We start from the raw sequence: 26,796 nt of genomic DNA, 5'->3' as shown, positions 1-26,796 counted from the left end.
TGACAAAAAAGGAGAACACCTAACACTGTAGAAAGGAAAAGAGGAGAAGAATGGACTAAAGATTGAAGTTGGGGCTTCACCCACAATATTCTAGGATCGAACAGGAGATGCCTTCTTCATACAGAAGGAAGGATACAAGGGAACAACAGAAGCCAAATAAGACAGATGCCACGGGAGTGGGTTGTAAAAATTAAACCAGGCAGTTATTTACAAGCTAGTGGGCTCAACAACATCCAATGCTACAGGAAAGTGAAATAGGAGTCTGAGGCTCCTTTGAATGTGATGCTTGTCATTTGGTATTTGTTAGCTCTGAGAGGAATTTCAGAAGGTAGAAGTTGTAGAAATGGATGTGAATGATTTGAGGATGAACTGGAGATAAATAAGGGAATGCTGGGTAGGGTGGCATAGAAGAAGAATCATGTGTAGTTAAGAGTTATGTGGATGGTTTTTGTTTTCTTTTTAAAGATTTTTATTTATTAGAGAGAGAGTGAGCAAGAGACAGAGAGAGAGAGAGAGGAGGCACATGAGCAGGGGAAGGGAGGAGTGAGAGATAATCCTTAAGTAGACTCTCCCTGCTGAGTATGAAGCCCTACGTGGGTGGGCGAGGGGGCCGAGAGGTGTTTGATACCAGAATCCTGAATCCATGAGTTGAGCCAAAATCAGGAATAGGCAGCTTAGCTGACTGGGCTACCCAGGCACCCCAGATGGATTTTAATTGTTACTAGGCTGGGAGAAACTTGAATGTAATATACCTGTTGACTGAGAATGAACTAGTGAAGGGCAGAGAGGAAGAAAGACTGGCGAAACTGAAGGTATTTTAGAACTTTGTAGTTTTGCCATTCAGTATGATAAAAATCTCAGTTATATAATCATTGTTGAATTATTTTTTATTGGAATATTGTTTATTTGTTAATTAACATGCAGATCTTATTCCCTCTCTTCAAAAGTAGAATATTTACCAGATTTACCCGAAAGTTTCTAATAGAAATGACAGTTTTATTGTTAACAAACTTAGCAAAAATTCAATCTAAAACTCATCATAGTCAAAATCAAATGAGTTTTACTTACAAACAGGCATAGATATGATCATTAAAAATTGACGGGTTGGTACTGTGATTTGAATAAAGCTTTTTAATGCCTCTAAATACCAATACGTAGGATAATTATAATAGTTCTGTGCTTATTGCTTTATATTGGCTTTTTTTTTCATTTTAACAATGTCTTTACGCTTTCAATGCTGCTTCCAAACATAAACATGGCATTACAGCTTCTGAGAATTATCATTATAACTTGGAATCACTTCATCCATATGTTCTGTTACTATACCTAACCAAGCTTAGTCTTGAAAAAAATTAATAGCTTTATTCTTGTTTTCTTTTTTTTTTTTAATTTATTTATTTATTTATTTATTTATTTATTTGACAGAGAGATAGAGAGCACAAGTAGGCAGAGAGGCAAGCAGAGGGAGAGGGAGCCTGATGTGGGACTTGATCCCAGTACCCTGAGATCATGACCCAAGCCGAAGGGAGCTGCTTAAGTGACTGAGCACTGCTTTATTCTTGTTTTCTATTCAAAGGGAATTCTTTAGGATATAGATAATAGGGGAACAGAGATAGTATCCTTGAGTATTGCATTTTGTTTCCTCTCCCAGAAGCAATAAGATTGCCTTGTTTTTTAATTTATTTCCTAGGCCTTAATCCTACTTCTCAACCACAAATATTTCTTGCAAGTATGACCACTGTCCCCAAAAGGAATAAGAAACATTTCCCGTAGGAGACATGGGTAACTCCCATTGTTAATTAGGTATAGTGAATGTTAGGGAATGCAGATTTAATATTTGTTATATGAATTAGAATGTTTATTTCTTTGTCTCTAGGATACCGACAGTGCAATGCAGAAGAATTTAGTTGTGCTGATGGACGATGTCTCTTAAATACTCAATGGCAGTGTGATGGAGACTTTGATTGCCCTGATCATTCTGATGAAGCACCTTTAAATCCAAAGTGCAAAAGTGCAGGTACAAAAATATATAATATTATACTTATTTCCAAATTGGTTTTCAATGACAAAACTGTGACTCTGATTTTCACTTCAGTCTAGTATGATATTTAATGAAAAGAAATGCAAATAATTAAGCATGTGATGTTACAAGTGACACCATGAAAGATCCTAGTAATCAACTCTGTTTTGCAGCAAGTTTTAGAAATTTAAATCTGTGCTAAAATATGAAGATTTGGGGCGATGAGTCTAAGGAATCGATCATCTTGACCCCTTCAAAATGTCATTTTTTCTTAATACTTAATTTTATGTGAAAATAATTTCTTTGTATGGACCTATTTGAAAAATCAAACAAAATAAGTTGAGATTTACTGAGAGAAAGTCTGTATCAGTGATACTTGGGCAAAATGAAGTATATTGCATATCATTTGAACAGAAATATATACATACCTAAATTTGGTCTATTTATCATTTGACTATTCCAGAGACTGAATACATAGTCATATATTTAAAATAAACCCAATTACCATTTTCTCATGTACTTTACATGCTAATAGGCTTTCTTTTATCATGTATGATAATGAGTAATGTTCAAGTCATCAGGTTATGAGTTGCTGCAAAACCTAAACTCCTTTTCCATAGCTATATTTGGAACAACTATTATTCACCACAAATGTCCTTTTTATGCCCCAACTTAAAAATGTCAATGTTATATTTTCAAGAAGAAAAAGAATTTAGGAATATCTACCTATTCTAGATTCTTAATTTTTAGTGACATATAATTTCTAAGAGACCTATGGCTTGAGGGAGATGTCAAAGTATCATTATACTTTTGAATTAATTCTTCACAATATAGATGAAGACAGAAATACTTAATTTTACTATAGGTGCTTATTTTGATTGCTAATTTTAATGGCAAAGGAAGATTTTCAGTAACTGTTGAACATGAAAGTACAGTTTGCCCTTGATTTTTTTTTATATTTTGTGTAAAAAAGACTACACTACAGAGGATTTTATATGTATGTATATATTCACTATAATTTTTGACAGATAAGTTATCATATTTGTGAATGTTTTCAGCAATTGTAGTATAAAGCAATGGCATGCCCTTTATGTTCCATTTGTTTTATTTTTTTTTCCAGAACAGTCATGCAACAGTTCATTTTTTATGTGCAAAAATGGCAGGTGCATTCCCAGTGGAGGTCTTTGTGACAATAAGGATGACTGTGGCGATGGCTCAGATGAGAGAAACTGCCATATAAATGAATGTTTGAGTAAGAAAGTCAGTGGATGTTCTCAAGATTGTCAGGACCTTCCTGTCAGTTACAAGGTAGGTACTCATTAAAAATAGTAAATAACATGATACATTGGATTTGTGATAATGAATGCCATTCAATCAGATATGGCTATAATATTTAGAATGCATCATGATGTCTTTAAGTAAAACTACTTAAATGAAAAGTATCTATACAAGCAATTCATAATAATAATGTGATGTAAAAACTGTAAAAATGTACTCAGAAAGACAAAAATGTCAACGTGTTTTTCAATATATGCAAAATATAAAAGAGAAAAAAAAAAGCAAAGGAAAACCAGTGTTTAGGGAGATGTTGCCATGTTAATAGCACACAAATACGTATGCAACTCTTAAGTTCCCATTCCTTTCCTCATTCTTCCTCTAATCTTTGAAGTGAAATGGGCTAATCATTTATTTACCACAACACTGGATAATACGATATTATTCATATAAACAGGAAGAAAAAATAGAATTAATCAATTATTAGGACTGAGTGCAGGTAAAAATAAATCATGTCTAATATCCTAATTGCTTTTTGTTAGCACTATTTTCCTGAAGAGTGTGATTCACTGACAAAACTGATTGACAGGAATAGCTTTTGAAAGCATTCCTGTTTCATTCATGTTGGAATGGAGGATGCCAATGAGCATAATATTAAAATGAAAGCTGTGCATTAGGTTAACACTGCTTATGTAAGTGTGGGAAAATCTCAGGAAGAGCAATTCATTTGAAAGTCAGTGTTTTTAACTGAGCAATAGCTCTATGTGAATTAGCAATAGGATGTGCTCCTACAAAACACAGAAGCAGTCTAATGCCAGTTAAGACCATTATTGAGATTAGATTTTATTCTACTGTGTTCTGCACTGGGCAGTTAACACCTGGAATACTATGTGCATTAATGGACATGACATTGTAAGAGGAACCTTGACAAATTGTAGTGTATACAAATTTATGCATCCAGAAGCATAAGGAGTCTGGAACACATGCCATTGGAAGAAGTTTTGCCTGGAGCAAAGACAGCTTATTAACTGAATTCAAGTATATGAAATACAGGATTAAGGAACGGACCTAGTCTGAGTTACTTCCAAGGTTGGAATTATGAGTTGGGAAGCAGATTCTGCTCAATATGAGGAAAAGTGTTCTAAAGTACTCTCTTTGCATTGAAATGAGCTGCCTCATTTCTCATTACTAAAAGGGTTAAATTGTAGGTAAATGTCTTTTTTGTTTTTAAATGTTCAGTTAGCCAACATATAGTACACCATTAGTTTTTGATGTAGTGTTCAATTACTAAATGCCTTTCTTTAAAGCATGCTAGATAAAATATTTCTGTGTTGCAGAGGTATTGTACCTTTTTCCCTGCCAACTTTGACATTCTATGGCAAGCCAGTCCTATCTAGTGGTAAATTTAGCCAAACAGCCACTTTGCCATTTGGAATCTCTGAATTTCTGGTATTATGATTAGCTTAACAACATTGATAGGATATTATTGTATATAAATTTAACCAGAGAACTACCATGATCATTTTTCCCTGTGCAAAAATGGAGATAAAAAGTGAATCATTAAGAAAACTATATTTGTTAAAAAAAAAAAATGTCCAAATACTGTATTAAGAGATTTGGTTAAATTTACATACTTAAAACACATATGTACTCACAAGTGTTGTATTGTAGATAAAGTGAAACAAGACAAATGAGCCAAAATATCTCTTAATGAGATGAATATGTATCAAGTAATTAATTTTGGCAGTAAATATTTTGAAACCCAATGAAGCAGAAAAAGTATTACCAATGACTTAGGCACAATCAAGATAGATGTGTTTCCTGAAAAATTAGGGAGTGTGTCATAGAATTATTAGAGATAATTAGTTTAATTTCAATTCCCAGTTTAGAAATAGTTCTTTAGACCTGTGTATATAATATAATATAATATAATATAATATAATATAATATAAAATATAGAATGTATATATCATAGAATCTATATCTGCTTATCTACCTAAAGACATTAATTTCAAAGTAGAGCTCTTTTTGCTTATCCTGAATGTATTTAAGTCTGTTGTAACAACAATGGTGAAATCTAAAAATTATAGAATATAAGGTGGTCACCTTTTGACATAACATGCAGAATGAAGTGTAATACTTTTTAAATGGCTTCATGTGAGGTGCCTGGGTAGTTCAGTTGGTTATGCGTCCAACTCCTGATTTTAGCTTGGGTCTTGATCTCAGGGTACTGGAATGGAGCACCACATCGGGCTCTGTGCTCAGCAAGGAGTCTGCTCAAGGATTCTCTCTCTCCCTCTCCCTCTGTTACTCCCCCAATTCTCTCTCTTTCTCTCTCTCTCTTTCTCTCTAAAATAAATAAATAAATCTTTAAAAATTTAAATGAAAAAATAAAATGTGATAGAATGCCTGAATATAAGAAGTACCTCATGCTAAGAAGTGCCATGTTTAGAAAACGACTATGCTACGTAGAAATAGGTATCATCCAGAATGCCATGTTAAATCTGTTTTAATTACTTTATAGGACATGTTACACAGAAATACTTATTTATTGATAATTTTTTTAAATAAGTGTTTTTACCTTAACTTCTCAGAAAGGAGTCATAGAATGAAGTGAGAATTCTTGTTAAAATAGAAAACATATTTAATCATTCAGAGAGTCTATATGTATACCTGACAGAATTGATATGAATAGTGTTCTTGAATATGTACACATGTCAAAACTAATGAATAAAATAAAGCATCTATTGGGGAAACAAGAGCAATATAAAAATTCAAGTAGCTAAGACTAGAATCGTAAGTGAGAGATGTAAATAAAATTTTAATCCAAATATTTTACATATTGTGCTGATATTTTACACACACACACACACACACACACACACACATCTATATTCATGATAATTTGTTGGTAAGAAATACTTTTTGGGGGGAGAGTTAGTTTGTGAGTTTCTCTCTTCCATTGAATGGGGAAAACCATCCAATAACCTATTTTTCATGGTATCTGTAGAACATGACAAGAAATCCTCCTCCAAAATCTGCAATAAAATGAAAATTGCTTACAAAAGCAAGACATAGATCTTATGGACTGTGAACAATTTGCACATTTGTTACAAAATAAATATAATGTATCTAACTATTCAAAAGGGAGGAATAACATTGACTAAAAGCAAGGATGTTATTTTGATGTAAAGTATAATTTACCATGTAAAAATAAATGTACCTCTGGGAGAGAAATAAGTTTTAATATATATATATATTAGGAATGAAATAATATTTGCCAAATATCCCTTAAAAACCTGCCAAAAACTTGAATGCAATAGGAAAAGTTTGAGTACCTGTATTTCTCTGTAGGACCTTCTATAAAACTTAATACAAATCAGGACAATTTGAAGCTGTTCTTAATGATGAGAAATATTAAGCTGTATTGAATTTATATAAATCTCAGTTTCATAAAGATTACTTTTCTTTATAAATAAAGGTGAAAATTTTTAAAATTTCTACTAAATGTAGGTGAATCTCTCCTTTTTTATCTTTGAAAATGCAAATAAATATTAGTTTCTCCCATTCAGTTTATGAAAGTTAGACTAGTAGGATTTCCCACTGAGGCCTTTGGGTTATTTTGGAGTAAAAAAATGTTTTTGTTGGTTATCTTTTTAAAAATCTTCCATTTCAATAAACAATTATTTTAAAAGCTACTGATAACCTTAAGCATTCTAATTTTATTTGTTTATAGAAATATATATTACATTTGGTAACTTCTACCAATTTTACTTTAAGAAATTGATTTTCCATAAATATGTTTTTTATCTAAGCTGTCTCTTTGATATAATAGTTCTATAAGCCTCACATTAGCCATTCAAAGTGATTTCCAGAAATCCCATTAAAACCAGGACACTGTTTATTTCCTTTTATAATACTCTTTGAGAAGAATTCAGTACAGTCTATTAAAATTCCTTTCACTTGTCCTTAAAGTGTCCCCTGAATTCAACACTGTCCTATGTCAGACGATGGCTCTCTGGTTTCCCAACCTCATGACCGCATGACTTATTTTCCACTGCTTTTCAGTGATAACTTTTTGTATCCTGTCATTTTCTCACTTTCTTTTAAAAACTTACTTCTTTTAAAAATTGTGGTACAATATACCTGACGTAAAATTTACCATTTTAACCATTTTTAAGTGTACACTTAGGTGACATTAAGCATCTTGCTTTCTTTTGCCATCACAAAGCACCAATTGTCTTGACTTCCTAAATCAGGTAGCAGGATGAATGTTCTCAAAGAAAGTAAGAGTTGGATGAGGAGAGTATGGAAAATCAAGCTATGGTTTTTGCTTTGATTTGCTGGCTTGCTAGTGGGCCCTAGGGATTAAAACAAAACAAAGCAAAACAAAAAAATTATTAAAGATTATTAGCTAGCTCTGTTACAAAGCTGTCATCATCAAGACAGCATGATACTGGCACAAAAACAGACACATAGATCAATAGAACAGAATAGAAAGCCCAGAAATAGACTCTCAATTCTATGGTCAACTAATCTTTGACAAAGCAGGAAAGAATGTCCTATGGAAAAAAGACAGCCTCTTCAAAAATGGTGTTGGGAAAATTGGACAGCCACATGCAGAAAAATGAAATTGGATCATTTCCTTATACCACACACGAAAATAGACTTGAGGAGAACACAGGCAGCAACCTCTTCGACCTCAACCGCAGCAACATCTTCCTAGGAACATTGCCAAAGGCAAGGGAAGCAAGGGCAAAAATGAACTATTGGGATTTTATCAAGATCAAAAGCTTTTGCACAGCAAGGAAACAGTTAACAAAACCAAAAGATAACTGACAGAATGGGAGAAGATATTTGCAAACGACATATCGGATAAAGTGCTAGTGTCCAAAATCTATAAAGAACTTAGCAAACTCAACACCCAAAGAACAAATAACCCAATCAAGAAATGGGCAGAGGACATGAACAGACATTTCTGCAAAGAAGACATCCAGATGTCCAACAGACACATGAAAAAGTGCTCCATATCACTGGGCATCAGGGAAATACAAATCAAAACCACAATGCGATATCACCTCACACCAGTCAGAATGGCTAAAATTAACAAATCAGGAAATCAAAGATGCTGGCGAGGATGCGGAGAAAGGGGAACTCTCCTATACTGTTGGTGGGAATGCAAGCTGGTGCAACTTCTCTGGAAAACAGCATGGAGGTTCCTCAAAATGCTGAAAATAGAACTGCCCTATGACCCAGCAATTGCACTACTGGGTATTTACCCTAAAGATACAAATGTAGTGATCTGAAGGGGCACATGCACCCGAATGTTTATAGCAGCAATGTCCACAATAGCCAAACTATGGAAAGAATCTAGATGTCCATCAACAGATGAATGGATAAAGAAGATGTGGTATATATACACAATGGAATACTATGCAGCCATCAAAAGAAATGAAATCTTGCCATTTGCGACAACGTGGATAGAACTAGAGTGTATCATGCTTAGTGAAATAAGTCAAGTGGAGAAAGACAACTATCATATGATCTCCCTGATATGAGGAAGTGGTAATGCAACATGGGGGCTTAAGTGGGTAGGAGAAGAATCAATGAAACAAGATGGGATTGGGAGGGAGACAAACCATAAGTGACTCTTAATCTCACAAAACAAACTGAGGGTTGCTGGGGGAAGGGGGAAGGGGAGAGAGAGAGGGGAGTGGGGTTATGGACATGGGGTAGGGTATGTGCTTTGGTGAGTGCTGTGAAGAGTGTGAACCTGGCGATTCACAGACCTGTACCCCTGGGGATAAAAATATATTATATGTTTATAAAAAATAAAAATTAAAAAAATTTTTAAAAAGATTATTAGCTAAGTTTTGGTGTAAATTGTTAATGACGAAAGTGCTGAGAGCAAAAAGGGACCCATTCCTGATAGAAGAACTTAATAAAAGTATTTAATTCTCCTTAGAGCCCTTTCAGGTGAAGATTATGCTGCCTCTTCCCCAAGTAATGAATACTTTTTCTGGTACCCAAAAATCTCAGTTATTTGCTGACTATTTAATAATGCGCACATATATCTCTAATATTTTCCCAATAGATACAAAGCTCTGCTGCCATCACCTTTACCTTCACATAAATGACTGAGTTTATTATATGTTTGCGCTGGTAACTCTTGAATACTAGTTACTCTTAGCAATTGAGGGTTTCTTTTTAACTCGTTTACTCAGTATTTGCACATTCCTTTCTTCAAAGAGTGCTAAATAGTGTTTGTAAAAGTTAATATGATTGTACTCATTTGGCCAATTATAGGTTCATTTTGTGTAATTACAATCCTCATATAGTACTTGACAGGAAATGAGTACAGACCTGAAATACAGTGACGGATCACAGGATCACAGTATGCTACTTCTTTAGGACTGCAAAGACATATATGGTGTGATATTGTATTCAGAATTTACATGCCATTTAGTCAATATTGTTTATCATCATCAAAGGTTCATGTAGTACATCATAGAGATGCTGAAGAAAAGATTTCATGATGCAAACATTAATTTATAGTGGGGAAATTGTTACTATTATTTTATTTCTCCAGACAATATCAACATGTTTATGGAATCAGACCCAGTTGATAAATATAATTGAGCCTTGCTGTATGTTACAGACAGTCTCAGCTCCCTGACTTTATCCAGGTAGCTTCATCTTTGTGCCTCTAGGTTTCTCATCCGTTCACTAAAAAAAATAATACCTACATCATAGATTTCTGTAAGGCTCTGATAAAATAACACATGCAGGGGCGCCTGGGTGGCTCAGTGGGTTAAGCCACTGCCTTCGGCTCAGGTCATGATCTCGGGGTCCTGGGATCGAGTCCCGCATCGGGCTCTCTGCTCAGCAGGGAGCCTGCTTCCCTCTCTCTCTCTACCTGCCTCTCCATCTACTTGTGATTTCTCTCTGTCAAGTAAATAAATAAAATCTTAAAAAAAAAAATAATAACACATGCAACAAGGTTAGTGATCTTCAAAGGTCCATGTAACTGTTAATTCTTAACAATTGTTAAAGTCCTCTGAAAAGACAATCTAATGTAATAGAAAAAGAACAAAAGAAGTTGACTGGTGCTGTGGTCATCATCATGCTAGAGCCACATGGGTATGATGACGTCAGTGAACCTTTCTAATTTTGCCAACCTCAGATGATCAAATGAAGGTATTTGGGAGAATTCTTTTTTAGCTTTACTTAATATACATAATTGTTATTAAAATCACTGGACACAAAAAGACGTGCCATTACCTATTCTTACATAATTTTCTTTCTTGAATCATGCTAAAGGGATATCCAATAGGAAAAGACAGTGACAATGATATGAATTGATTATGAATGTTTTTCATTCTTCAGTGCAAATGCTGGCCTGGATTCCAACTGAAGGATGATGGTAAAACATGTGTAGACATTGATGAATGCTCCTTGGGATTTCCGTGTAGCCAGCAGTGCATCAATACATATGGGACCTACAAGTGCCTCTGTACAGATGGCTATGAAATACAACCTGATAACCCACATGGCTGCAAATCACTCTCAGGTATCGAACTGAACTTGTCCACTGATCCAACCACAATTACACATATGGATTCTGAGTTTTATAGCCATTCTTACTGAATTCACTCCCCCTTTCTGTGTGTGAGAAATCAAAATTCATCCCTACTTCCCCTGACTTAGGAATCTGTCACTCTAATTTTGTGTGCTGTTCACAAACTATTGTGTTTGTTATAAAATTGCATTATGGTCTTGTGAATTACTAAGTGCTTTCTAGATTTTGAGAGTCCTCCGAAGTAAAAAGAGCTATTTCCTGCTGCATCACAGGTTCTTAGGAGCAAATTTGGCCAGGACTATCAAAAAGCCTATTGTGACTGTATTATAATAGTTTTTCCTTCTCCCCTATACCTTACACACTCATATATGTATGCCAAGGAGAAGAGGTCAATAATGGTAATGGCAATGATGATGGCGGCAACAGCAATAAATCAGCTAAATAGGACTATATAGGACTATTTGAATTCTTCCAGTGATTCGGTGAACATTATTAAACTTCTGTTTGTTCCAAGTAGTGTGTTTGATTTTGTGAATTAGACAATTCAGTAGAACATGGACCATAATTTTAAAACTATTACAATTCATTAGGGGAGAAAATTGCACATATTAAAATAATACAAAGCAATATAAAACAAATAATGACTGTTTAGATGAGCAAAAAATGACACCTAATATGTCTCTTACCCTCTTACTTTGAGTATAATGAATCAAATTAGCATTGCTAGTTTCTTATGTATATGCATATCATATACATGACACCATTTAAAACATTAGATATTTTATTTATTTACATAAAATAAATTCCAGGGACAGAAATTCTTAAAATCAGCTTTCAACTGGTTAAACCTTTGCACATTTTGAAGACAAAAAGTAGCCCTTTCAAAATTTTTTTTATTTCATATTTACTTAAGTATTCTTGAAATATTCATCACTGAATCAATTTGTGTATTATTTGGAGACTGCTTTTTTGCTGTTGTTGTTTGTTTGTTTGTTTTTGTTTTTGTTTTACCAACCTACTTGGTACATCATGCATTCAGTGCCTTAGGATAAGAAATAAAATCTCAAAACCAGTCAGTGTTTTTATTACCTTTAGCTTTTTGCTAAGGATGGTATAAAGGGGACAAATGCTAATGATTACAGTTTTGGTCTTATTATGTAATGTATCCATGCTGTAGCTGTTTCTCATTAACAGTAATAATTAGAAACTAATAATAATTTTAATACAAAAACTATTGATGAGACAAAGTTTAATACAAAAACTGTTGCTAAAGAGAGGAGAGATTCTTTCCAACTTTACTGAGATAGAGTTGACATAAAACTATGTAACTGTATTTTTAATTTTTTTAATGCTATGTAACTTTAAATCATATAATGCATTGATTTGATACACTTATATACTGCAATATCATTGCCACCATAGTATTATGAACACCTCCATCACTTCACCTAATTACCATTAATTACCATTTCTTTTTTTCTGGCAAAAGCATTTAAGCTCTACTCTCTTAGCAACTTTTAAGTATGTAGTAGTATTATTTATAATCACCAGGCTGTGCCTTTTATTCTCGGTTTTACTTGTCTTCTAACTGGAAGTTTGTACTTTTTAACCAACATCTCCCCATTTCCCTTACCCCTAATCCCTGGTAAACACCATTTACTGTCTGTTTCTATGAGTTTGTTATTGTTCAGATTCGATGTATAAGTGATCTCACGTAATACTTGTTTTTCTCTGACTTATTTCACTTGGTATAATGTCCTCAGGGATCATCCAAGTTGTTGTACATGGCAGGATTTTATTCTTTGTCATGACTAAATAATATTCCATTGTGTATAAGTCTGTGTAATATTACATATGCCTGTGATATAGAAAATATTTAATATAAACTAATATATTATTCATACATTGCATGTGATATGATATGCATATGTGTAAATACAAATATATAAATTAAAGATGCATTTGAATACAGATATCTATACATAAAAACATATTTACACATATGTGTGTATATGTCACATCCTCTTTATTCAACTGTTGATGGATACTTAGGTTGTTTCCATGTCTTGAATGTTGTGAATAATGCTGTCATTAACATGGGAATGTAGATATATCTTTGTTACCCTGTTTTCAATTCCTTTGGCTAAATAACCAGCAGCGAGATTCTTGGGTCATTTGTTAGTTCTATTTTTAACTTCTTTAGAAACCTCCATACTCTTTTCTATAGTGGATTTACATTCGTACCAATAATGGACAAAGGTTCCCTTTTCTCACATCCTTCCAACACTGGTTATCTCAAGTTTTTTTGGTGATAGCTATTCTAATAGATGTAAGGTGATATCTCATTATGGTTTTAATTTGAATCTCCCTGATGATTACTGATGTTGAGCATCTTTTCATGTACTTGATGGCGATTTGTATGTCTTCTTTGGAAAAAATGTCCATTCAGATCCTCTGCTTATTTTTATTTATTTGTTTGTTTATTTATTCTCCCCACACAGAGAGAGGGAGGGTTGGAAAGAGAGGGAGATAGAGAATCTTAAGAAGGCTCCATGCCCAGCTCAGAGCCCAACACAAGGATCAATCTCACAACCCTGAGATCCTGACCTCATGAGCCAAAATCAAGAGTCAGATGCTTAACAGATGGAGCCACCTAGGTGGCCCTCCTCTGCCCATTTTAAAATCAATTTTATTTTTTTATTGATTTGAACGAGCTCTTTGTATTTGTTCAATATTGACCCTAATATTAACATCTTATCAAATATATAATTTTCAAATATTTTCTCCCATTCCATAGGTTGCCTTTTATCTATGTTATTTCTTTTGCTGTGCACAGATTTCTAGTTTGATATATTTCTGCTTATTTTTGCTTTTATTACTTGTGGCTTTTTGTGTTGAACCTAAAACAATCATTTCCAAGAACTTAATGGAGACTTTTCTCAATGTTTTCTTCTAAGAGTTTTATAATTTCAGGTATTACATTTGAGCAGTAAAGAACATAACTGCCTAAATATTAAGGTAGACCATAACTGACCAATTTCATATTTATAAATATAGCTGACAAGAGATGGCAAGGCACCTTCAACTACACAGCCGACTCCCTTTAGTAGGGTTCAGTCTCAACTTACCATCAACACGAAGACTGAATGATTGGGGGTGCTGCCCTTGCTAATGGAAAGTGTCCAGCATGTGTGGCACAAATTTCTAATCCCTGGCATGTAAAGTATGCTAAAATATAATATAGCGCCCTATGTATTATATATTTACTGTGAAACTAAAAGATAAAAAAGAGGAATGTGATAATTTTTAACATAAATTTAACAGGACAATAACTCTATAACAATAAATGATTCATAATAAAATCCATATTAAATTGCATAAAGTGAATATCATTTTCATTGCCTTTTTTTTTTTTTCTAATTTCTCCTGACACTAAATTTGCTTATCAGAGACTAAATATATGACTTCATCTTAGAAACAAAGCTGTTTAAAAAAAGGAGTTTGAACAAAACTTTGATTGAATTGACCCAGGGTTATAAAAATCAAGGAGGTGGACAATATGAATTTAAATTATTCAGATAGGTATTCATATAAATGTGCTATACAAACTATCTTAATATTATTTATTTACATATCCAGTTTGTGGGGGGAGACACCTGGGTGATGCACTCAGTTAAGCATCTGACCCTTGGTTTTGGCTCAGGTTGTGATCTCAGGGTTGTTAGATTGAGCCCCCTGTCAGGCTCCACCACTCAGCAAAGATTCTTTATATCCCTCTCTCTCTCTAGAATAAATAAATAAATCCTTAAAAAACAAAATAAAAATCCATTTTGTTTTCCAAAAAAAATCAGTTTTAAGAGAAAACTGATATAAAGTTTTAGAGAATCTTCATATATTTGGAGCATGGTCAGATTCTTACTATTATCTATCCTAGATTCTAGAGCAAATGAGATACTATAACATACTACAACAAATGAGATACTATAACATAAACATATTAGACAACCTATAAGAAGGAAATAAAGACCATTGATGACCATTAAAGGGCTTAAAAAGCCAGATTATAGGGTAAGGTAAAATTAATAAACAAAAATTATAAAATCCAGAGTTCCAAAAGTATCTAAGGGAGGTCTCTGGGCAGATTTAAAAAAGATAGATAGATAGGTAGATAAATAGATAAATAGATAGATAGATAGATAGGTAGATAGATAGATAGATAGGTAGGCAGTGATACCCTTGATCTTCACCAAAGTCATTCTGACAGCATTAGCTGTTGATTTGATTATCAAGAATGACTTTTCTGATTATATGAATTAAATGTACTGTAGGTTCTAAAATAGGTGTAGTGTATTATTTCCTGAAACTCATTTAAAAAATCAGATTATGACAGCAGATATTTTCCACCAATTCTGAATAAATTAGATAATCAGCTGTTCATGAAAATTGAAGGGAAGAGAGGGATGCATTTAGAATTATCTGGATCTTCCATACTGCCTGGGTATTTGCTATCTTTTCATTTTATTATCAATTGAAATTTTCAGTGTGAATTTTTTTAACCATTAAGCTACCAGAGGGCACTGAATTTAAATTTTTAATGCTGCAAAAACTGAAATTGAAACTAAGCAAAGTTGAAAACCATACATATGAAATTTTAATTATATTTTGTCTTGGTATTTAGATGAAGAACCTTTTCTAATTCTGGCTGATCATCATGAAATAAGGAAAATTAGCACTGATGGCTCCAACTATACACTTTTAAAACAGGTATGACATTGTCATAATTATTTCATGTTTAATATGGGTACTCCAGATATGCATTAGAATTATAGAAATATCTCACAATTAAAATTTATGAAGCACTTACTTATGGACACATGCATGTATATATATAAGATTACCATAGATATTATTTTATTTGAATTGTCCAGGTGATGTTTCCAACATGTTACATCACACCATATCTAAGAAAGTAAAAAAAACAAAAACAAAACAAAACAAAACAAAAAACAACAAATGAACAAATAAACAAACTAAAAAGACAACAACAAAAGCAAGGTTAATTAATGAAAGGGAAAACTATCTCAAGAAAAGCTAGATTAGAAAAAGCATAAAATTATCTTTAAAGTCTTTTTTATGTTACCCAAATTGTTTTTACCCCTTGGGATTTAAAAATTAATGCCTTTTCAATAATTTTCAGTTTCTGCTTATAGAACTAAGAAATAAAGTAGGATTGGTGATCTCTAGCTTTTAAAATTTAGAATTAGCAAGGGAGCAAAAATGTAATGGTAATCCAAGCATGGTTCAAAGGTTGTGAGGCACATATTTTCAGTCTTACCCTCTTCATCCCTCAACGTATCCACTCCAGGAGAGTCCAGGTTGATACGTTTTGATGTTTAAGTTCTATGATCAGAGTTTACTTATATATGTTATTTGAGATAAAAAGGTGTGATTTCCATTTTAGGACAGGACAGAAAACTCTGAATTGCTCACCTCAATTTTTATTTCTTGCAGTCTACAGTGAAAATAGCATAAAATCAAGTCACTAAAACTACAGTGCTTACTACATGGACTAGAGAAATCATATGCAGTTAGGTATACCATATTTTTAGTTGTCAGGAGAAATAGCTTCTTTGGGAAGGTTAAGTTGGTATATGTTTTACTACAAATGCCTTTTTGCCCCAGACCATATAATAGTGACATAAATATGTGAAAGTACTGTCTAGAACAAGTGTACCAAAAAAAAGAAAAGAAAAGAAAGGGACATTTCTTGTTCTTATAATATGTTTGTGCCAGCATTAGGCATAGGCAAAGAAGGCCATTCATGTGGTGATTTTTCAGCATAAGGAAAACTTACTTAACTACAACTATTTTTGTCACTGACTGACGGATTCCTCCACTGCCATTGCCAGTTTCATTCATTTTTCTTAAGAATTTAGTTTCATTTTAAGTGAAAATATTCATTAGCAATGGGACACTAACTCTCCCTGACAGTTGGATTTTCCGGTTTTCCTTTAAGTCACAGATTGAAGATGAAACGTTCACATAAAAATCTAGATTTCAGGTTACTTCTGAAAATAAATAGGAAGGTATAGCAGTACTGGGCTCACATCCTTGAATGTCCACAATCCAAACTCTGTAGCAGTTGACGCTTTGATGTAGAGGCCAACACTCTCCAATTCACTGGAGTCGTCAGACTTCCTGCGCACTCGTCACGCGTATACTTGTTCATGAATGTCTGTGAGGTTTAGATTCTTGCTCTTGAGATTAGTGTGCCACCAACATTCACTGTAGCATTAGAGAGAAGAATCTCTCATTGTGAACCCTGCAGAGACTGGGAAAAATGTAAAATATTTTCATGTTGTTTATAAAAACTAAACACAAATCTATTTAAAATATAAGAATTAGACCACTATCTCTTTAAGAGATGCATAAAGTAAGAATAATAATGATATATATAAAAATCATATATATATATATATATATATGAAACAATTCCAAAGAAAAAGTTTTAGCATATATAAATGTGAAAAATGTTTGCAGTCCAAATGGCTTTCTACATTATTTAACTTAATTCTTTTTTTCTATGCAGCCTAATTTTAAGCTTATAACAAAGTTACAAATTCCTGAAAATCATTTTTTTCTTTTGGAGTAGGTCTCTATATCCCCTCTAAGCCTCTCTATACATTTAAAGTTGAATGTGCCAGCCATTGATTTCCTCATACAATCTCGAAAAGGGACATGCTTATTTTCTCTTTACTGGATTGCTTTTGTTTGTTTGTTTAGCATTTCTTCCTTTTAGATTCTGCTATCAGAAAAGGAGAAAGTTCTTTCTTTAGAACACGCTGTGTATAAGCTCAGTTGAACTAATAACTAAAATAACAACAGTATTTATTGACTTCATGAAGACCATAACAGAGCTTCAATGACATCTCCTTGCTTTATTTTCCAACCCTGTGACTTAGGACATTTCTCCAGTATCCCTTTTGTCTTTTTATGGATAATATGTTACCAGAGATTGTTCTTAATGGAGCAAAATTATTTTTTTTCTGTATGCATCATTTAAGTCTCTTTCATATACCCAGATTTCTTTAATATACGTGTTCAGATAGAACTTCTTTCCTGATATGGTTTTCGACTATTGCCCTTCACTAGTACCTAAGTGGGGGTGACTATCAGATGGTTTTCTTCGTGTAGTGTTTATGGAAATGAAGGGGGAGTGAGAAAAAAGAGGAAGCTCGTGAGGACTCTGAACATCTGTTTATTTCGAAAGCATTTATTAATGTGACCACTGAGCAAGGAAATAGACACACAAAAAGCTAGACAGAATCCTTACATCAAGTTTTGCCTGCAGTCTGTTTGGAATATGTCATTTCTGTCAGGGGTGATATTTTAAACTACAATTCATGAGAGCATTATAGGAATTTTCAAGGAGTTCTAGGCAGTAGAAACAGGTTTTTGGCTTTTTTTTTTTTTTTTTCCTCAGAGATTTCTGTCTACATGTGCAGAATAAAGTAAAAAACGGAAGTAATTATCTCTCCATATTTCTCTCAGTCAAAATAAGTGAAAAGACATCCTTGCCTTAAGTTTGGGAGGATTTTTTTGGTGTGTGTGTAGGTGATTAAGAAGAACAATTACCATATCTTGATTTTTATTCTCTCTGTTGTAGTCTGTATGAAGCATTACAGTGAAAAATTATAATAACTGGTAGATTATTTTTTTACTCTATGTATTCTAAATTATAGTGGTAGCTTGGCCAGCTATAACTTAAATTCATATACCACATGCATAAAGAAAATGTACTGTAATAACATGGATTTGGGAAGTAAAATGCATTAATCAAGTATTAATTTGATTAATTTAAGAGCATTAATCAAGTGTTTTTCCAGTGTTATCCAGTTCAATCCTAGTAGTGGTTTTTACTCCAGTAAAATTGCATTGGGAAACAAAACACAATTTCCTAAATTAATCATCTTGAACCAAAGGGTGCAAATCTTCAGCTATAGAAATGAAAGAAGCAAATAGGATTTTGATGAAACCAATTTTCAGCTTTAAAACCACTGGGATGACTCTAGTGTTTAGACATTATTTTGACCATGCCCTTGGCTGTTTTAATGTTCCTTGCATATGATTCTGCAAAGAGAGAATTGCAAACTTTTCTGTGGGGATTAAGGGTAAAGCTGTAGAAAACTACTATTGGAGTGAATTCATTAAACTCTGTACAGAACTTGGAATATACTCAATTTATATTTTAAAACTTCATAGACCACTTCCCAGATATGTATGCTAAAGTGCACTGTTAAGGAGTCCCAGTTTTTAGCTTGTGAATGAATATTTAACAAATCTTTTCTTTCTGTGATTGATTTTTTAAGCATTAATGGTCATTATTTTTGATTAGTAATATCAGTAAGAAATAAACTTGTGTTTATTCACCTGGGTGAGGTGAAGAATTTAGAGACTATCATGTGTACTTATGTCTCTTATTTATGACCAATGACAAGCAGTTCCAAACTGTCAGGCTATTTCAGGTTAACTTTGTAATCTGGGGCAGAGGAAGGAGATTGTTTATGTTAAGCCAAATAAAAACATAAGACTTGAAACTATGACTTTTATATCATTATCACTAGAATTCAGCCCTGCTGAGAGAAAAAAAAAAATCCATATTTGCCAGAAACTTCTCTGAATTGCTTCTATAACTCAGCCATCCTCACTCTTCTTTAAACCGTTAGAAAGAAATAAAATATGAACAGTAATAATTTAGCCTTGGCCTGAGTCTTATAAAAGAGTATATAAATCTAATGCAGGGTCATTATATCTGCTTTTGAATTGGGGGAATAGATCTGGAAATTACCAGATGTGGTAATTATCATCCTTCCTATCCCTCCCCCTCCAACAAACCAAAATAGCTAATCTCCCTGAAGGTGCTAATCCTTACCCATAGGATGATAGCTACTTATAAATGACCCCCAAAATAACTTGAGTCTTAATTATAATTTTAGGTTGACTGTAGATATAAGCAAGTTTACAACAGATATAATGGTATGGCTCTCTAGGGCTTTGCCAAATGTCTATAGTGTCAATTATTTTTAATACATAAAATTCATATATTAATAACTATCCAAGCCTTAAAAATGAGTTAACACAAAGGAAATCCTGATCCAAGTTTTGTTAGTCCATTGGCGTAGTAAATCTATGAGCGCTGACAAACGGTCAGAATTAAATTAATCCCTCAAAATCATTTGAATAATTCAGCACCTAAAAAAGATTTCCCGATCCTGATGTACAATTCTCAAATCAAATCTGTCAAAAGACATACCCATCACACCATAGAACTGTGGTATCCAGAAACCTATCAGTTGGATTCGTGTTCAGTTTTCTTACCTTCTGAAAAAGACAAGAGTCTGAAGGCAGGCATTCCCTACTCTTTCTATGTGGAATAAAAAGATGTTGACCACCCAGTTCCTCTTTAGTCAAATACTGACAACTCTCCTAAGATTATAAATTTTAAATTCTGACATGGCAGTCTCTTGACTGAAGGGCCTTTGGAAGCAGGAAGAAACAAAATGAGACAGCTGATTTATCTTGTTGAGACAAATGATTTTGGACAAAGTCAATTCTAAACCTTCTTTTCTGACTGATCAGATGGCTACCCAGGGCTCATCTTCAATCTTCAAGGATCTTTGGCCTTTCCAATTTAGATCTACTCTCTTTTCTGGCTATTCTACAACAGATAATAATGACATTAAATTAATACTTTTTAATATTAACCTAAAGTGAGAGTCTTTCACTTTATCTCCCTAAAAGCAGATTTTTTCCCACTCAGTACTGGATATTTACTTAAATCTTTATCTATAAGTAGTCCAAAATTTTTGTGACCCACATGGAAAGTATTTTCAAATGAATTATGCAACATCTTAAGTGTATGGTACAGAGAAGATATAAACATAAAGTGCTTTTAAAAAGAATTGGTCACAAGTGCTCTTCATTGTAATAACTATAACTATTTAGGTTCAAAGGAAGATAGTGGTTCTTATGAACTAAAACAAAACATTTTAAAATAATTTCTATAAACTATTATTCAAACATATCCTTTTTTTATTTATAGGGATTAAACAATGTTATTGCTATAGATTTTGATTACAGAGAAGAATTCATCTATTGGATTGATTCTAGCCGACCCAATGGCAGCCGCATAAATAGAATGTGTTTAAATGGAACTGACATTAAGGTAACTGCATGTTACAGTGATGGGATTATTGGATATTTTATTGGTATATCTGACTTGAATAGAAAATACTATTTCATGGTAAAAATACGACGCATAGAATGTATTAGGTTGATTTGAATTTCACATTTGTACAGTGTTAATACATACTTTAAATATGAAATATGAGGCTTTTTAATCCATATGTTTCATTATAACACTACTTCTTGCAATAAGATAGAAATCAAATTGGGAAAATAAAATTCGGAACTTTATTCACAACCTTACAAAATGTGAGGAATGCTTTTGGCTTGAATGATTAGTGCCTGACCTGCAATTGTGTTGATTTATATAAAAGGCAAAGTTGAGTCTGAGAATCTATAATTGAAAAATTTAATTACTAGACTCTAGATTGAAATTATAGCTCTATTAAAATTAACCTTCAATACAAGGAAATAATTTAATGCATTTCTGTAAAATCATGAATGTTCTGATCAGACAGCATCATAATTAAATATATGTCACATTCTAGATATGAGCTAGTTGGCACTATTTCTGAGTTATCTTGAGTTTCTTGTTCTGCTGAGGTGAGCACTGTGTTACCTTGTGTTTTAAAATAAAATTATATGAAAAAATAAAATAATTTTTGTTGCTTATATGAAGTAAAATATATTATAAAGACATTTAAATTCAAGTACAAAGAACGTATCAATTACTTTGACTCTTTTTGTAGCTGTCTCTAATATCATACAGAAATTTTTAGTGGAAACAATCATTTTTGAAAATATTAATAAAATCTTGAAATATGTTTATGCAATACCAAGACAACCAGTGTGATTGTATTTAATATAAACTTTATATATTTATGGGATAAACTGATAATTTTAAATGAAATACCAGTTTGTTTATAGAAACAGATGAATTTTGTCTTTTTTAATTCTTTGACTATTGACCCAAATTTGATCATATTTTTTTTACATTTAAATTTTTGGTTTCCTTTATATTTTTTAATATCTTTTAATATTCTAAAGGATTAATTATCTACTGCCTTGGGACTACTGGCACATTAGGATCTTAAATCATGTCATAACATAGGGTCACAAAATGAATCATATTTCTATTGAGATAACTAATTCACTGATTTTCATGTAAATTGTCAGCCATGCCAATTTTTTTAAAGGTAGAATTTGGAAGAAAGAAGAAAAGATATCTTGCAATTCAGTACAGTGGATTGATACCATTAGTTTCTGAAAATGCTATTATCTTCACTACTGACAACATTAGGGAAAGAATAACTATGAAATTTGATTATTGTTTTCTTGTTTCTAATATATAACCATTGACTGCTGTATAGCCCCAAATTCAGTTTCTCCTTTCACATAATCCTCAAATCATTGAGAACTCATAAATAGCAGTTATAGAGAATCTTTGGTTATTTTATATGCATCATGTTTATGCATACAAAGCTTATATCCTTATTATAGCTGATACTGACATGGGTTAGAATGAAGTGCAGCAGTCATATGAATTTCACTTTTTTTGTTTAGGTTGAAATAAGGTATATTTTCGTTTATATATATATTTTTTTACTCTTGTTGTAGTAGATAATTTGAATAGGGCAAGGCAAGAGCAGTTAGGAAAGTAGAGAATGCCATAAAAATATCAATAATTGTGTGTATGTCTTTGTGTGTGATAGAATTTCTCCCCCCAGTTTTCAGAAGACGATAAACTATAACAATAATGTCATCAACAAATTTGTAACTGCCCAACAGTTTTTTATTTTGGTGTTTATTTCATAACTCTATATGTCATATTTAGGGGCCTGATTCAGATATTGTAATTCCTTGCATCACAAATGAGTAAGTAATTTTATTAGGGTAAACATGTTCTATGTTTTATGTTTAGATTCTATTTCTAATGTTTAAGTAGAATTCTATTATCTCTGTAAAAATCACAAAGCAGTTGCTCAGTTCTTAAACTAGGTATTTACATTGTTAACTTTTAAATTCTTACCTTGTTAGGTAGTGCATAACACAGCTGTCCCCAATGCACTTGCTGTCGATTGGATTGGAAAAAACCTCTATTGGTCTGACACAGAAAAGAGGATCATTGAAGTATCCAAACTCAACGGTTTATACCCTACTATACTTGTTAGCAAAAGGCTGAAGTTCCCCCGGGACCTGTCTTTGGATCCTCGAGCTGGGTTTGTAACAAACATTGAAAATCTTAAATTAAAGATTGAAACTGTGGATTGCATTCAATGTGGTAAATCCTATTCTGTAGGTTTTAACATGGAAACCAAGATGAAGTGTAATGTGTAGACATTCTTACCGGGAAGTCAAAAATAGGAATGTGACTACCACAGTGAAAAAGAAAAACATTTAAAATGATGAGATTTTGTAGCAAGTATTTTTAAAAGTTTTAAATGCAACTGTTTTTCTAAGTAATCTATAAATGTAGTGGAAATAAATAAAATGTGCAGATTTCTCTAATTTTAATGCCTTTAAATCTTGGAGGAAAAGAAGCGATTGTGGTTGGTCATGAATACAGATGATATAATTCCTGTACCACTTTAGGGCAAGAGACATAAGTATTGTCCATGAATAATAAATAACAAGTACATTATCTATGCATTCCAAAGGGATAGCAAAATGGAAATACTGAGAAAGATCCATATTGGAGCTGTGTTTGAGTTGCATTTCATTGTAAGAAAGGAGAATAAGTCATTGTAAGGGTTAAGGACAGCAGGCTAGAGATTCCAGATAAGGGAAGAACACACAATAAGGTGTCAGAATTTAGGAGTCAAAGTCAGATATGTGGCTGCTAAAGTTCTGTAGACTATGACCATTATAATTCACTTTTAATTGTGTTGTTTGGTAAAGAAGGCATGCCTTTCCTTTTTTTTTTTCCCCTCCCATTATAATTTAGAGTGATTACATACTCCAAAATGATCTCTGTAGAAGTTCAAGCTTCTTAATGTGCTTGTTAAAAGAACAAATTTAGAGAAAATGTGATTCTTTAAAATAGGACACATTCACAGTAACAAGTGTCATGATCACAGTAGTGCTCTAAATTTTCTGCTGTATAAATTAATTTCACTTAATATGTCTCATGAAATTACTGCTTTTATCATATCATATACAACAACTAGGAATAGTTTCTTGCTAATGTGTTACAACTGTTTTTTTTTTCTTCCCTTATGTTTATAATTGGCAATGTGTTCATATCACTATACATTTTATAGCTTAATTTTAAACTTTACTTTGGGTAAAAGCAGTACGTAATAGGAGAAGACTTATACTGTAAATACTCTTCTGTTTCCAAGGTTATGTACAACTTTTAGGTTTTTGCTATATAATTATGTAACCATTTTGTTACCTTTTAAAGTATTTTCCTTACCATAGCAACAGAATATTCAAAAGAGTGTCAATTCTATTTTAATTGAAACAGAGTCACAAGAGAGTTTCTTTTTAATATGTCTCAGAAATAATGGCCAGTTGTACTAAGCTTAACTATTGTCATCATTCATTCATAAGAATGTGAATATTTTAATTACTTCAGTATTTTATCAGATGATATTTATTTTAGTGTGTTCAAACTATTGTCCTTTTTTTTTGAAACCAATAGGGTTGGCTTAGCTTCTCATTTTATACTCTCCAAGATGCTTCATATTGAACAGACAAGCATTACCTGTAGATCATAATAGTATTGTGGAATTTATTAGTTATAAAGCAAAAACTGTGTCTTTGCCTAGTGAACACAGCTGAGCTTAGCTTTAAGTTTTATTTCTCCTGGGTTATAGGTATTATTACCCTGTAAACTGAAAGCAGCCTTAAGTTATCATTAACATAAACCCATCCATCAAAAGTGTCAGTTAAAATAGTGAAGTACTAAATTACTGTAAATATTATGAAAGATTCCCCTTGATTGCAATTTTGGATAATATTTTATTATGATATAGATATGGTAAAAAAGAAGATAAAAATCAGATCTTTTTATGTAACAATTAAAGCCGCCTATTTTAGCAGATAAAATTTAATGACACCATTTTGTACCTGCTGTTTTTCTTCTTCCCCGAAGTGAGACAATATGGCAAACTGGGATTTTAGTTTGTATGAGATGCACTTCAGGGTGAAAATTTCATAACTGTCTAAAATACTGTGTAATCCTGCTTTTAAAAATCAGCTTAAATTATAAGATTATGTGATAAAAATGCCCTTGAATATTTCTACATTAGATTAACATTGCAGTTTACATGTTTTGAATTGGCCAACATGACTGACCCCCCATTTCCTTAAGGAGAGTAATTTCTGCCCTGATATTTAGTGAAGGATAAAGGAATCGTTTGTGTAAAAGAGGATAAAGATCACTGGACTAATGTAATGAAGCAACTAAACTTTTAGGAGGTAGCTTAGAGGTCCTTTCTGTCTTTTAATGATAGTATCCCAATTGTCACAATATCAATTTCATATGGTGGTTACTAAGAATGATAAGTAGATCAAGTAGACAGATTGATCACCTTCCTGTTTGTTACATTTAAATTCATCTGAGATCCAATTATCCTAATCATTCTGTTATCTGGTATAGTTTGGGAAATGCTGTTGTAATTTATAATAAGTTGGGGGCAATTAATATTATTTACACCAGTGTTTATAAAAGTTGTCATTTATGCAGAATATATATATATATATATATGCACATTTTAAAGTAGAATAGGAAATATAATGTTAAAGCCAGACTGAGCATAATTTAGTTTTTTGGATGATTAATGTTATTTCAGGTAATCCCATAGCAAAAGACCATTATGACAGACAATAAAGTGAATATGTGATATTACTGTTAATAGAAGATTAATCTACTCATTCATTAATTCAACTCATATTTCTTTAGCATTTAGTGTCTTTCTGTCCCTGGTCTAAGTAGCAGCAAAAAAATAAATGGCATAGTCCTACCTCTAGGTATTTCACAGTTCAGTGGGTAGGCAGATGAGTAAATAATTACAATACAATGCAGTCACTTATTAAAATAGGAAAAAAATAGAAAATGTTTCTATCTCAACTAGATTCAGAGTCCGCTTTCTGGACAAGATGGGTAGAGCAAGAATTAGTCAGGAGATGCAGTGCACTTCAGAGCAGGCAGAAAGAACAAGCTCTGTGGGCAAGCAAAGATGCATAGAAGGGCATGGCACATTCAAGGAACTGAAAAGAACTCATGTTTGGGACAATTTAAGTTTGTACATTTGTGAAACTTTGATACCAGTTCACTTTACAGAGCAAAAAAAGGCCTAGGGATCAAAATAACAACAAAACAAACCTTATAAGATTTCTGGTTCAGGCAAACAGGTTAATAGAGGAAGATCTCCCTACAATATGAGGCATACAGGAAAGTGGCAGAGATAAGAAAGGGAGATGATCAGTGTGTAAGCCTACTGGAATTGGAGTTCCCATGTAATAACAATGATAATGAAGATAGCTAGCCGCTTCTCTAGAATTCTATGAATTTGAAAACTGTGTCTGCATTTATCACTTTAGTTGCTTGTACTGTTTTTCTGAGTCTGTGAGAAAAACATTATTATTCTAACTATTATCCTTAAAGTACAGAAAAGAACATTGAATCTCAAAAGGGCCTAGTGATTCTCTCAGGATCATATAGGTAGTAAGATACTAAATTGAGGATTTAACCTAATTCTCAAGCTTTGGTCCCTTACTTTTCCTTTTATCA

General features: G+C 32.7%; 1 protein-coding gene across 1 annotated transcript in view; it reads left to right on the top strand.

Moving 5' to 3' along the window:
• Positions 1-26,796, top strand: part of LRP1B (LDL receptor related protein 1B) — a 2,000,743-nt gene that overhangs the window by 1,723,353 nt on the left and 250,594 nt on the right. Inside the window, exons 54-59 of the mRNA XM_059166755.1 lie at positions 1,877-2,017; positions 3,141-3,328; positions 10,682-10,865; positions 15,553-15,638; positions 20,977-21,099; positions 23,097-23,278. Coding sequence (XP_059022738.1) covers positions 1,877-2,017; positions 3,141-3,328; positions 10,682-10,865; positions 15,553-15,638; positions 20,977-21,099; positions 23,097-23,278 — 904 coding nt within the window. The remainder of the gene's footprint in view (positions 1-1,876; positions 2,018-3,140; positions 3,329-10,681; positions 10,866-15,552; positions 15,639-20,976; positions 21,100-23,096; positions 23,279-26,796) is intronic.

Source organism: Mustela lutreola, chromosome 3 (assembly GCF_030435805.1).
Source record: "Mustela lutreola isolate mMusLut2 chromosome 3, mMusLut2.pri, whole genome shotgun sequence".
Lineage (NCBI taxonomy): Eukaryota > Metazoa > Chordata > Mammalia > Carnivora > Mustelidae > Mustela > Mustela lutreola.
This window is presented reverse-complemented; position numbering and strand designations above follow the sequence as displayed.